Genomic DNA, 15,357 nt, shown 5'->3' on the forward strand with positions numbered 1-15,357 from the left:
AGAGGATAGAAGAGGGCATGACCAGGTGAGACGGGTCCTTGATTATGCTGGCAGCCATGCTAAGGCAGCGTGAAGTGTAGAGGAAGTCAATGAAAGGCAGGTTGGTTTGTGCGATGGTCTGGGCTACATCCACAATTCTCTGCAATTTCTTGCAGTCTTGGAGCTGTTCTCAAACCAGCTTCAGGGCCGGATTTACCTATAAGCTAGATAAGCTTAAGCTTAGGGCCTCGAGGTCTAGGGGGGCCTCCGGCCAAGGCAGGACACCTACCGTTCAACTCTGGGTGGACCGCCCTCTCTATCTCCGTCTCCCCCCGCTATCCGTGTCCGGGCCGCCGGGCTCCGCTCGCTCCTCATCCGCTGGCACGGCAGGCCGCCTTGCACATGCGCATTGCAGCGGCCTGCACGTCCTCCCCCCTGCACATGCGCACAACCACGGCCAGCACATCATCGGCCGCCCTGCGTATGCGCACTGCAACGGCAACTGGTCGGCGCTGGGCACTTTCTCCCTCGCTTTGAATTGTGGGAGATTTGGCCGCCATGGCTGTCCGGTCACTGCCTCGCCGCCAGCGCTAAAAACCAACGTGGAGGGGGACTCACAAGTGGAACAGCTTAGGGCCTCTCTTTATCTAAATCCGGCCCTGACCAGCTGTGATGCATCCCAATAAAACGCTTCCTACGGTTTATCTGTAGAAGTTGGTGAGGGTTGTTGAGGACATGCCGAACTTCCCAAGCCTTCTAACGAAGTAGAGGCCTTGGTGTGCTTTCTTGGCCACATTGGTTTGGTCCAGGACAAATTGCTGGCGATATTTTTCATCTTTGAAGATGTAAAAAAAAAACCATCAGGCATAGATAGGGTGAATGCTGTCTTTCCTCTCCTCGTGCCATGTAGGGGAAATGATTAACTTGGTGTGGCAATAATTACAGCATCTCAAATAGCTTTTAAAAAGAGGTGGATAGTAAAAGTTTGAGGGATATGGGAAAATGGGACTAGCTCAGGTTGGCATCTTGGTCGGCATGAAAGGCATATTTAAGATGAGGGAGGTATAAAGAAATATGAAGGGCAAATATTTAGTTCATACAATGTTGCTAGTATCTGGAATCAGCTGTCAAAGGCACCTGAACGGGTACTTAAATGAGCAAGACATACAATGGAATTCCTACAGGTGTCTGATGTACAACTTTAATGAAGGTTTTAAGTCAATTGTCTGCAGGTTACTGGTGCCATACCATAGCAGGAAGTATTTACCTGGAAAGATGTAAATCAAATCCTACTGTGGTGGTTAGAAGACTCTTGTTCCATTGCAAGTAATATAAACATTGTTTTGGCGTGAGTGAATAGCTGGATATTACTGTACTGTAAATAATTTAGAATGTTCATTGCATTCTGACAATTTATAGCTTTTTAAAAACACTATTTGCATAAAAATTCAACCAGGGTAAAGAAAATGAGTGTTTATTCTGTTTGGCTAGTGCTTCACAAAACATTTGGGAATTCCCCACTTAACATTATTAAAAAGTCAAGAGTTTTGTAGAAAAGATAAACAGTCCGAAAAGAATCTCCAAATAATCTTACACTGGTGTTTACGCAAGCAATGTTGCCATTAAAATCAATATCCTGACAGGCAAAAATAAAACCCACATTAACAGTTGGGGCAAAGCACAGAGGCAGAGTGCAAACAATTTGATCACTTGTTGGAAAGTCTGACATAGGATGGGAGGTAATAGGCCATCTTCTTCCAGCTGACATGAAAGACAACAGCAATTCAGCAGCAACATCATTCAAATAAATCTGAAACTATTACATATTTATTCTGGTGGCATGGCGTTATGAACCATTTAATATTTAAAACACAAGACCAGAGAATGCGACAAATCTCATACCTATAGATTTGGAACCACATTGTTCAATCATTGCATCGAAGAACATATTGTTTAGTCTTTAATTTTTATTTGGAATCATAACCAAACTGTTGATAAAACCCCTGTCTGTACACAATGTTCTATAAAATGTAACTGTTGGTTTTTATTTTATTTCTATAAACTAGTTTATTCAAGAATAGCTTAAAATGATCAAATTTAAGAGTCAATGTAGTTGAATCTTACTCAAAGTGAGCTGCATTTAAATGTTGTACTTGGTGTTTTCTAAAGATATTACATAAAATTCAGAATGTATTAAATGCTTTAATTCAAACACAGACAAGTGAATTAATTGCAGCTTAATGTGGAAGAAACTGGAGGATATGTCATGAAGAATTTATGCTTATTAATTCTGATATTTGCATTCTTAACTTCCTCAATTGAATACTCTAATTAAAATTTTAAATATCAAAGAAAATCCTTCTAAATCAAAGAAAAACATGTACAAGTAATTTGGCCCAAAATACTATCATTATCACAGTAGATCAAGTTCAAACCAAATTGTGCTTGGTCATCAAGATGGCACAAACCCAAAGATACATTTAAAGAAGAGGGGGGGGGGGGGGGGAAGGATTGAAACCACCTATTTGTGTAATTTGAGGTGGAGGGAGTGGAGAAAAGTAGAAGTGGTATGTTGGTGGAGAGAAGTAAAATTTCACAGGCAATATATTCAGCCTAAAATAAATACGGTTTATACCTTCTGTCCACTTTAAGGCCAAGAAGGGACACCACCTCCCACAGGTTGTTATGCTTATACAAAATGGTTTAGGATGTATATAATCCTTAAGGCTTTACATGAATATTGATATGGCTTCAGGGCCCATGGCCTACTTTTATTTTAGAATTTACTCAAAAATAACATCATTTATATTCTCTTCTTTCACACGTCTTTTCAACAAAATCTCTTCATCCATTAACTCAGCCCTTTTAGTTGCAAACACAAATGTTTTCAGTTTTACCTATCTTGAACCTGACCTTTGACCTACAAGCACAATTCCATTACATAATGTCCCTGTTCTGTGAGAAACACTTATTGGGTCAGGGTACAGGACCAGTTACTCAAGCTTTAAAGCTGGCATCAGCTAATTCTGCTAGCCCAAGCTTTCTGCTTTTATTTATTTATTTATTTATTTATTTTTTAAAGTGCTGGACAGGTTCTTTAAATCGCAAGCAGTAATAATTTTATTGAAGCATGTAAGATTTTAGAGTTAAAGCTAGTTGCATAGTGGCAAGACGTGATAGCTGGAAATCAACACAAACCACAGAAAATCACCAATTCCATATTTTAACAAGTTTAGCAATTTAAAAAAAAAAAAGCCAAATAGATCCCCATAAAATTTAACATGGTTAACTTTACTTCCCAAATATTTGCCATTTTTCTGAAAAGCTAAAATTAAAGGAATTCTACAAAAGAATACAACACCATTTCCAAGTCTGATTAGCTTCAAGATCTTTTGGCCTGCTTCGAGATGGGAGAATGATCAAGGGAACTGTGACATTGGATAATCTTCTTAATCTTTTGTAATAAAGAGACCATTTGAAATTCTGGCTGCAGTTTTCAGTCTGTTTATTGTAACTTTCAAAAGGATGGATTATTGCACAGATTTACACAATCACTATTAAAGCAGAATGCTAAACAGATTTTTTTGAAGCTCTGCAACCAGATTTCCCTTTTCCAGCTTCTTTGTCCATTTTTATTAGTACAATGACAACAGATGGCTTTTATCCAAATCACTCAATGGTACAGAGCCCAAGAATAACACTTGCCTCAAAATTTTGCCTTTATCGTTAAGTATTTTATAACAAATATTTAGCCACAAAAGTTATTCCGTGGTTTGAATAACCAGTGTGTGATGCTTGTCGAGTGGTGATTTCCAAAGAGACCATGGCAAATTATTTGGAACACCAGTTTGAATTTTAAAATCCTCCTTGAGACTATTTTCTCCACACCTTTCAAGATTGGGCATGATATACAAAAAGTTATTGTTAGAAAACCTTTAATACACAAAAAACATATGATATGTATTTGCTCACAGTCAATCAAGGCCTTTAGTTCAAATATTAAGTGAAGTTTGAATGTTTCAGTAAAAGTTAACTACACTGTATAGAGCAAACTTGGAATTTAAACAAATCTTGCTGGATATTTAGTGGACAATCCTTATCCACTAAGACCCATAATCTTTGTGGATTTGGGACAGGGGATTCAGTGAAGTGGTGCCCCGTACAAGAACGTTAAGAATCTGAAACCTTCTAACGTGCATTACCTATCAGCAAAAGAAGAAACAATTATAATCCCAAACAGGATGAGCCAATTCAGAGCACACATATAAATTTAGATTTAATTTGGAAAATGTACAGCACCACCATGTACATCTCCAATTATATTTACAGGATTTCCGCCCAAGACATCAGGACCCTCCATTATATTTCATTTTACCAAAGTACATATGCAGAATAACTGTTCTGGTATAAGTACTTTCTTGACTGCATTTTTGGAGGGGGTATAAATAGTGCCATGGTTAAAAAGGTAAAAATCATGCCATGGAACTTATAAAAACTTCTACAGAGGGCAAATTATTTGACATTTTATCCAAAACAACAGTGCAATCCTGAAATCTTAGCCTAGGATGGATCAAGTCCTAATGTGCTTTGAAGCAATGAAGAAAGGCACCTTCATTTAAGGCGACAGGGCAAAGCTGTGCTTAAATTAGACAATATACAGTGCCGTCCATAATGTTTGGGACAAAGACCCATCATTTATTTGTTTGCCTCTGTATTCCACAATTTGAGATTTTTAATATTAAAAAAAAATCCCATGTGGTTAAAGTGCACATTGTCAGATTTTATTGAAGGCCAATTTTATACATTTTGGTTTCACCTTGTAGAAATTACAGCTGTGTTTTCATCAGAACCAAATAAATCAGCTTTATGTTTAAAGGATCAAACAGACAAAATAAAAAAATCAGAAAGGATAAAGCTATCAACAAATCCAGCTGGCCAAGTGAACGAGAGTCAAGGAGAACAAAAAAGGATGCAACATTCCGAGCTGTAGGAAACGATCAGATCATATTATTCTACAATAAATATCCATGTATTTTAGATGGATACATTAGAACAGGCTACAAACAGATAAATTATGTTACAAGAAGATAGACACAAAATGCTGGAGTAACTCAGCAGGACGGGCAGTATCACTGGATAGAAGGACGTGGGTGAGGTTTTGGGTCAAGACCTCATTTTTTCTATCCTTCCGACACATAAATTATGCCACAAACAGATAAAGTCACCTTAAGTTGTTGAATTCAATATAGCATCTAGAAGGCTGCGACATGCCCAGACAGTGGGTGCTGCTGCTCAAGCTTACTTTGATCCTTAGTTATTGAATGCAAATACTCCACAAAGCAGGCACCCATGTTTGGTTTCCCCAATATAAAGTAGATCGAATTGCAAGCACCAAATGGAATAGAGCAGATCAGTAAATGTGCAAGGAAATCAGTGCTTCACTTGAAATGACTGGTCAAATTTGGAAAAACAGGGAACAGCCACACTTTGATCTGGAGAGAATTTTCAAAAAGGTGCAGCGATGGGAATTTGCATGGGCTCCAAATGACAACCATCTTTTTCAGGGTAGTTGAAATAGTTCTAATTTAGTCCTGAACTTGGACTTCCCTACATTGACTGTGGTGCTCCTTCCTGCATTCAACCAAAATGTCATTACTTTTGCTGCTAATTTTCACCCTATTCTCACTTCATTACCAATCTGACTAATCTCTTCCCTTTCTCAATTCCTCCACCTCAGGAGATAGCTCAATGGCAAACTCAACTACTGAAGTAATTTCAGCTATCCTATCTGGGACTGGACATCTTCTATGCCTTCCAATCAATCATCATTCAAATCCCTTGACCACATCTCATCCATTTCCTCTGCTCTCACCCCTCTCCCCTCCGAGGAACTGCTTGTGTTCACCCCAACATCTTCTATTCAGCAGATCATCTTTTGCAATTTCTGCCACCTTCAATAAGAGTCCACCACCAATACATCTTGCTTCTGATGAAAGATCTTCAAATACAAAATATTTAAGTTTCTCTTTCCACAGATACGGCCTTACCAGCTGCTTCCAATCTTCTGTACTAAGTTGGCATCAGATATAATTGTTCTTTTTATTTAGAATATTTATTGCTTTAAAAAAAAATGTGATTCCGAAAAAAGTTATTGTAAACCAAACAATCAAATCCTGTATACTGAAGGAATTATTATTACTATTATTTAATTGAACATAAAGGGTCTTTGTTATTTTTTCAACCACACTATTATTCTCTAAGCAGATTTTTGATAAGTTGGTTTCTATTAGTAAAACACACTGGAATGTCCACGTTTCATTTCTGATCTTGAAAAATTCACGTCTATCAACACTTCTCCATAAGCCCTACAGCAAGTAACTTACTATGCAAGATCAAGAGCATACAGACAAGAATTTAAATTACAGTAGATTGATGTTTTTCTTCTCCCACCCCCATACGTGTAAACACGAGCCACAAATCTTCATTTCGATTGGTCCTCAAGTTGAATAAATGTGCCCTTGGCTTTAAACTATGTGCAGAGAAAAGAACCTCCAGATCAATTTCCAAAGACTGATCAAACAATGTTCCCTGCATTGCAAAATACATACTTCCACGTTGGTTTATATTATTAATCTAATTTCCATTATAGCCAACAACTCATCGATGAAAAGAGAAAAGCTATCATCACCCTACAAAATGACCAACAGTCAGCTACCAAAAGGAAGTGCTATCAGGAATGCAAGGCTGCAGTCCAGAAGTGCACCCGAAACCTGAAAAACCAAGGGTGGAGGGAGAAAGCTGAGCAGACACCAATGACACTCAAGGCTTTTTCAACGCCATCAAAGCCATTTTTGGTCCATCCACTCACGGTCAAGCCGCTTTCACAAACAAAGATAGGTCAACCATCCTGAAGAGCAATGCTGACATCAATTCTAGATGGAGGAAGTACTTTGAAGATCTAAATCAAACCGCCTCATTTGACAGGAATGTGATCAACAACATTCCAAAGCAGCCTGTTGACGACTCCCTTAGCAGAATACCATCACTTGAGAAGTCAAGGAAGCCATCAAAACCTTGAAAAACAACAAGGCAGCCGGACTCGAAAAATACCAGCCGAGGTCTACAAAATTGGAGGTAACCTGCTCCATTACCAACTGCATCAACTTCTCATCCAGATCTGGATAAATGAAGATGTACCAGGAGACTTGAGACTCGGCAATCGTTACCATCTACAAAAGGAAAACCGATCGATCTGACTGCAGAAACTATTGTGGAATTTCCTTATTAGCAACAGCAGGCAAGGTCCTCGCCCGCATCATGAACAACCGACTCAAGCCTTCAGCCGAGAAGATCCACAAGACAGTTTTAGACCATCACGGTGAACAGCTCACATGATCTTCACAATGCGTCAATTACAAGAAAAATGCTGTGAACAACTTGTCGTCAAACTTTGTACATGGCATTCATCGACCTTACTAAGGCCTTCGACTTAGGTATCAAGGGAACTCTTATGGGACGTCCTATGGATGTCCTGAAAAGTATATTCAAACCCTGAGACTCCTCCGTGATGACATGCTTGCCACAGTCAAAGCCAGCAACAGCAACTGTGATCAGTTTCAAGTCTGATCAGGAGTGAAACAGGGATGCGTGATTGCCCCAACACTGTTCACCATCTTCATTGCGACAACCATCCACATCATCCAGGACGACCTACCCCCAGGAATCGAAATCGTCTACAGAACAGACGGCAGACTTTTCAATCTTGCCCGTCTCAAGTCCAAAACTAAGACATCTATGAGCTCCTTCATCGAGTTCCAATACGTAGACGACAACAGTGTTGCAGCTCTTTCAGAAAATCATCTGCAACAGACCAGACCCTGACTGCCTTCAACAGTGCATACACGAAACTTGGACTTACCATCAACTCCAAGAAGACTCAGGTTATCTACCAATCGTCACCAACTGAGACAAATCGGAAAGAACAGTCACTGTAACATTTCGGGAAATGAAGAAAAAGTTATGAACAATCCTTGCATAGCAAGTCTGCAAACAGATGATCGAACTGGCTAACAAAAACTGACAACTTCAAGGTGGCACAGTCAAAATTGATCACGAACAGCCAAATCAGCTTTGTCAGACATACAAGTGCATAAAAGCTTTGATTTGATAAGAAATGGATTACCATTCCTGATTGAAGAGTAGACATTTGCTGGGAAGTTGGGTAAAAAAATGAGGGAAAAAAAAAATGGAGCAAAACAAAAGTCAAATAATCTGGTGAGTGAAAAGACACTGTCTTGAGGAACTTAGGATCCAACCCAATTGGACAGGCGGAATGAATGTTGCTTGCAGTTTAAGTCAGTGATAGACAGATATTACAGGAAGTTACCACAGTTAATATTATAGTTTTAAAGAGGTAGGAGAGTTTAACAAGGTTTGCACAAAACTGAAAAATAATGAATTGAGCATAGGTCAAAGAAAAAAATTAAAAATAAGACAAGTGCAGATATCAAGGGAAGATACCTGAAGAGGTGGCAAAATTTAAACGCCTTGCTAAAATCTGAATATGCAATGGACAAGATATTAAAATCTTTCATGGGATATGAAGGCATACTTTCAAATAAGAAAACTTTTCATATATTTTCAAAATATAATAGCACTAGTGAATATTATCAAAGAGTTCAGTTTAATCACTTTAGATGCTCAAGTACTGAAAACAATACAAAACATCTGAACAGGATATGATAAGGAAAAATCTGCACAGTCTATACGAAGCAAATAATTTATTTCAAGCCACTAATGGACTGGAAACAGATACAAAATGCTGGAGTAAATCAGCAGGTCAGGCAATGGAGGGGAGAAATTGGTGGCAGTCCAGGGACGAGTGGTTGTGAGAGGTTACTTAAAGTTAGAGAATTCAATGTTCATATGATTGGGTTGTAAACTACCCAAGCGGAATACAAGGTGCTGTTCCTCCAGTTTGCACGTGGCCATACTCGGGAAATAGAGGAGGCCCAGAACAAAAGGGTCAGTGTTGGAAGGAGAGGGAAAGTTAAAAGTAGCAATGTTACAAAATTTTGAGATTTAAAAAATCAAGTCTGTAATTTATCCCATCAGATAAAGCATAAAAATAAGTTTAATTTGACATCTAATTCACTTTCATATCTCAAGTATTTAAAAAGTTATGGCCATTTTCATACTCGGAAATGAGCATCTTGTTCCCTATTGATTTTCTATGGACATAACAAAAAAGTTGTGATCGTGAACAGTCAAAAGCCCATACCTTTCTTAAAAATTAAGAGAACTGAATGAAATTTTCAGTTATCATAGATTGAAGCATTCTGAAACAAATATAAAATAATCTTACTTGGATGACCTGAAATTAAAGCATATAATTAGTTAGTTACCTAATTGTAGCTAATTTCAGACTTCAATTACTAGATCTAAACATCTATCCATTTCTTAAGAAATGATTAACATTTTTAAATAGCCTAAATGTCCAAATAATATTCACAAATAATTCACAATAAAACATGATTTTTAAATCTCATTTACATTAATTTATAGGCCAAATGGAAGGAATTCAGTGTTCAATTGCTGTAAATAAATGCCCATTTAAATCAGCTTTCCAGTGGGTCCCTGTGGAACGCGCTGGTTTAGAACGTTCACATTGCGGTAGATTTGTGCCTCAAATGCCGAGAAAAATACTGCGCGATATAATGGGCCCAAATTGAGCTACTCGCAATATTAAATTTTGTATAAAAGGATCTTTAGAAGCCCTTTTGAATGTAAAAATATACAACCTACCTTCTGCTATTTTCTTTATGAGACCCTGCGGTTGCTGACGGTCGCGGGTTTAAAGATTGATTTTTAAACTACTATAACTATTATTCAAGGCCTTTAAACCTAATAATAGCTTTTGCGACGGGGTCTATCAGCGATTTTTCGTTAATAATTAACTAGGCTGAACATTTTCGATTGGAACAGCTTAGAGAAAATCGCGTTTTAAACCCGCCCCCTCTAAACGGCGCCAAAATCGCGCACAACCTCAGCGGCAGATATTCAGCGACGCTTCAGGTAGGCTTTGCAACATACCTATTAAAAGGGTTATCCACTGGGAGATCCAGTAGGCCTGGATATTTAGTTTAGTGATACAGTGCAGAACCAGGCCCAGTGACCCCTGTACATTAACACTATCCTGCACACACTAGGGGCAATTTACACTTGTACCAAGCCAATTAACCTTAGGCTTCAAGGTGGTTAGACAAATACATTGCAGAAGCCATAACATAGATAGATAGAAACATAGATAAACCTTATATAATTATACCAAATCTATAAAAACTTTAAAAGTTAGAATTATTTAAATAGTATTAGTTATTCAAATGCTCATACACAAAAAGGGACCTCAATGTCCTTGTACACTTAATAAAAAACCAACGTAAAACTGCAGCAAATAGGAAGATAAACTTTCTGTTGGCCTTCACTGCAAGACCCAATTTCATCGATGGGTTGGTGGTGGAGAGGGTCAATAATTGCATGTTCCTGGACGCGCATATCTCTGAAGATCTATCCTGGGCCCAGCACATTGGTGAAATCAATGTCCAACAGCACCTCTACTTTCCCAGAAGAGGAGATTTGGTGTTGAATATTGGTGCATATTAGAAAGCACATGAAAGGAAAACATCCTGAAGAACAGGAAATGAGGCAGTGGATAATGGCAGAAAGTCACCAGCACAACCATAAACATTAATTTGGAGTTTCTGAAGATGCATAAATTTGTCAGTTCATTCCACTGCTGAATTAAACTGCCCGTGGAATCATTAAGAATTTTTTTTTTTTTTAAATGTCTCAGAACACGAAAGACGCAGCATCCAGATCATGCAGGACCATGGCTGATGCTTCTTAAAGCAGAGGTAGGGGTTGGGGAATGAAGGAATACTGGAAATATCCAGAAGTGTAACAGTTTGCCTCACATTTCAGAGTTGGGTCTGAGTTTCCCTGCATTGGGAAAAACTGCAACACTGCTACTCAGTGGCGAGGCCATGTAGTTGCATAAAACTAAATAAACAAACTTGAGATATTCAACTCTTCAGTTATAACAGCACCACCTATGCAACAGGTGCTGTAAAGTCAGCACTCTTTTGACATGCAAAAAAATACAAATGGACAATGTTTTGAGTCAGGATTCTCTTCAGACTTTCTATATGCTCATACTCTTAGATGGGATAGGTCACATTTCGGAGCAGTGTCTGAAGAGGGTATCGACCCGAAACGTCACCCATTCCTTCTCTCCAGAAATGCTGCCTGTCCCGCTCAGTGTCTATCTAGGGCTTAGCCATGTTCTAGTTCCAAATGCATTCTATACAATCAAGGGTGTTATCATCAATAATAGAGATGGGAGGCAATTACAGAGATGGCGCTGTATGTCAACAACATGGTGTAGCGCGTTCCAAATAATTATATTAGCACTGAAACTGTTCAGTGAGTAATTTTCACTTTTCCCAAAAGTATTCCAATTTGCTACATGGTCAGGATACCAGTGAATTATTTTGGAGATTATTCTCATATCACAGACTGTGATAAATTATCGCATTTATCACAGACTGTTGTTCAGATGAAGGTGCCATTGACCTGAAATGTAACTGTTTTCTCTTTCCACTGAAACTGCTTGATCTACTGAATGCTTCCAATTTTTTTCCCTTCCTTTTAGTGCCAGATTTTCAGTCTCCCGTATTTTCATTTTCCAATATAATATTCTTCTGCTTCAATGCCATTATCTTTACAATCTAACCTTTGTTAGCCGTCCCAATCACCAGCACTTCCCAGTTGGTTTTTTTGTTGTTTTTTTTAAAATTGCTGGGTGGATTTACTAAATGTTAGTTTTAAATAATCAGTCATTAATTTCACAATAAATTGTCCCACAATGAAAGTCACATTTAAAAGTGAAAATTAATACTTGAATATCTTTGTTCACATTGATGTCATTACATAATACAGATGTTTTCTACTCTTAGTTATGCAAGATGCTCACACCATCTACAGGGGCAATGTCTCAATAATCCATAGAAATTTGTCATCATACGCAGTTCTTTAGTTCATAACTGCGGAGGATGAATAGTAATGGAATTATTCCCTTGAAGAAATAATGAAGCATTCCTGGTCATGTAGTATTAAAAACAAATATCATTTTATAAATGAAATTAACAAAGGTTAGTACAGAGCTAAAATTATCAATTTTTAATTTAAGACTTACTGGGAAAATTTAACTGGCAGAATAGTTTAGTTCAGAGATACAGCGCGGAAACAGGCCCTTCGGCCCACCAGGTCCGCGCCGACCAACGATCCCTGCACATTAACACTATCCTACACCCACTAGGGACAATTTTTACATTTACCAAGCCAATTAACCTACAAACCTGTACGTCTTGAGTGTGGGAGGAAACCGAAGATCTCAGAGAAAACCCACGCATGTCACGGGGAGAACGTATAAACTCCGTACAGACAACACCCGTAGTTGGGATTGAACCCGGGTCTCCGGCACTGCATTCGCTGTAAGGCAGCAACTCTACCGCTGCGCCACCATGACCGCCATTAAATTGCTGGAGCATGGTTATTCTAGCTGCAGGTTATTTAATTGTCTTCAAATTAAAAGAATCAAATCAGTCATTATAAAACAGGCCTGCAACAAATCAAGGCACCACCAATTTTCTCACAACACTATTACACAGAATTATTTCCAAGAAACAAATTGACAAGGCAGAATCCAACTCATTGTGCAAGAATAGAGGCACTAATTCGAACTACAATTTTCTAACCTGTCATTCAACTACATGCAAAGTATATGGAACAACTAATTCAAGATAGGAGGAGAAGTGACTTCTACAAAAGAGACCATTTTCATGTTATCACCACACAAGAAAGCTTATGGCAAGGCAATGTCAAAGCCAGACTGGAATAGGATATCAAAATAAGGAAGATAGACACAAAGTGCTGGAGTAACTCAGCAGGTCAGGCAACATCTCTGGAGAAAAAAGGTGCGTGATGTTTCGGGTCGGGACCCTTCTTTAGACTGGTCAAAAATAAGATGTTTTCTACTCCAAATGCATTATTAGCATAAACACAAATGAAAGGACTGAGATTGTTCTCATGAGTTACCTGAAAGGGAGAAACAACTTGCTCCTTTGTGGTGACCACTAGCTTTATTGAAGTGAAAATCGAGGTACAAAATATCTACAATATTTGTTATCTTATGTGATTAAGTATTTCAAGTTGTTAAATATAAAACAACCCATCTCAACTAATTTTGGTACTGCAGTCATTTAAAATGCTAAAGTAAAAAGCTCAGATTGTTCAAGGATTAAGAGGATGACGTTTGCCTTAGAAAACAACATAATCCAACCTAATGCACTAAAAACGTTTAGCCGAGCTATATATAAAGATCAATTAGTATAAAGCTACATTGACAGGTTACTTAGTTGCTCAAAATGTTTAAAAATCAAGTAGACAAATTTCAGGGCTTACAGAATGCAAAATATGTTTACAAATATGAAAAGACAGTACAATTGAAGGCCATCCAATGTTCAGCAAATAGACGCAACCACCAAGTATCTCACCACCTTTAAACCTGGATTTGTACATTTTGCCTTAAGTAATGTAGTATTTATTTCAAAATATTAAAATACTATTAACCAATTTGTTTTCAGACATCACCGTACTGGACATGTTTGTTAAGCACGTGTGGCCGTTCGTCATAAAATGTTATCTGCGGTGCGAAGGCTTGCGTTAATTTACGGTGGGTTCCGCAACATTTCAACACCAGAGGCCATTCATTAAAGATAAAGACACCGCTAGGTTTCATACATAACAATGGGAAATAAAACTAAACGGATTTGGAACAGCAAATACGATACCGAAATAATGAAAAACTGCACAGTAACATAACTTTAGCAGGAAAGTCAGCATTGAATGACTGTTAGGAAAGCGTACATTCGTTTTATATACTGGTCTGTTTCAGATTTATTTTCCTTCGAATTGAGTCCAAGCTTCAGGAGTGGGTTATTACTGCAATGCAGTGATTTACTTTACAACCTCTTGTGCATTTTACGAAATAACTGTTCCAACGAATCAGTGACAGTATTTACAAAACATCGCATTTTAGCAAAACTATTGAAATTCAAAATATACCTGTATTACCCATTACTTCAAAACACAATCAGCAGTGATTGTGGGTGGGAATAATTTGTTCATCAGAAAGAACGCAACAAATAATCGACAGCGTTTGTGTCAATTACTAGTAGTTAGAACTTAAGAGAGAAGGAGAAAAAGTATTTTTTTAATAAAATTAAAATTTGGACAGAACTAATCGTTAAGCAATCTCCCCCCGCCCCCCTCAATCAAGTACAAACCGCGTAATCCTCAACCTCAAACTTACCCAAAAGTGTGCGTGGCAGTTGACCATCATGGTCCTCTCGATAAGTTCATCGGGACATTCGAGAAGATGGTGCCCGGACACTACACCTGCGTTATTGACCAGCACCGTCACGTCGCCGATCTCTCTCCGCACCAGCTCGGCCGTCCTGTACACGCTGCTCCTTTTGCTCACGTCGCAAGTGTAAGTGTGGACCCGGACGCCCAGCTGCCGGACCTTGTCGGCCGTCTCCTCGTTGCTTTCCTGGTTGATGTCCCACAGCACCAGGATGGCTTTCCTCCGGGCGAACTCCAGGGCGAAGAGCCTGCCGAGCCCGCCGCCCGCCCCCGTGATCAAGCACACCTGATCGCAAACGCTCTTCTCCTTGGGCTTGATCACCCATCGCGCCGCGGCCAGCACGAAAGCCCACAGCACTTTGAGGGTGACAAGGAAAAACTCGGCTACGATATTCATGGCTGGCGTCCGGAGGGAAAGCGGGCTCTTGCCCCGGGAGTAGCGGCCGTGAGAGTGAGAGTGGGAGGTGATGCGGGAGCCGGCTGCCTGTCAGAGCTGTGGGCCGAGAGCGCTACACACACACCCTCCTCCCTCCTCCCTCCCCCCGACCGCTGCCACTCTGAACATTATCAGCTCCGCCTCACCCTTTAAATATGGAGCCTGCATGGCCGGCGCCCAGGACCCCGCCAACAACATACAAGGCGCCCACTCCCGTGTGGGAAGGAACTGCAGACGCGGGTTCACACCGCAGACAGACACAAAATGGTGGAGTAACTCAGCGGGACAGGCGGCATCTCTGGAGAGAAAAAAAGGAATGGGCGACGTTTCGGGTCGAGACCCCTCTTCAGACTGACCACTTCTGTTTGGTCGACTGGCGCTGCATTCCCTCACATCTGTCTCCACTTGAATTAATTATGAACGCTGGTTTAATAAAACGTGTTGAAAATTATTAAACG

General features: G+C 39.4%; 1 protein-coding gene across 1 annotated transcript in view; it reads right to left on the reverse strand.

Moving 5' to 3' along the window:
* rdh10 (retinol dehydrogenase 10) overlaps window positions 1–15,168 on the reverse strand; it is a 59,135-nt gene extending 43,967 nt beyond the window's left edge. Inside the window, exon 1 of the mRNA XM_033019296.1 lies at window positions 14,411–15,168. Coding sequence (XP_032875187.1) covers window positions 14,411–14,860 — 450 coding nt within the window. The 5' untranslated portion in view covers window positions 14,861–15,168. The remainder of the gene's footprint in view (window positions 1–14,410) is intronic.
* Window positions 15,169–15,357: the final 189 nt, after the last annotated feature.

Source organism: Amblyraja radiata, chromosome 4, assembly GCF_010909765.2.
Source record: "Amblyraja radiata isolate CabotCenter1 chromosome 4, sAmbRad1.1.pri, whole genome shotgun sequence".
In the NCBI taxonomy this organism is placed as follows: Eukaryota; Metazoa; Chordata; class Chondrichthyes; order Rajiformes; family Rajidae; genus Amblyraja; species Amblyraja radiata.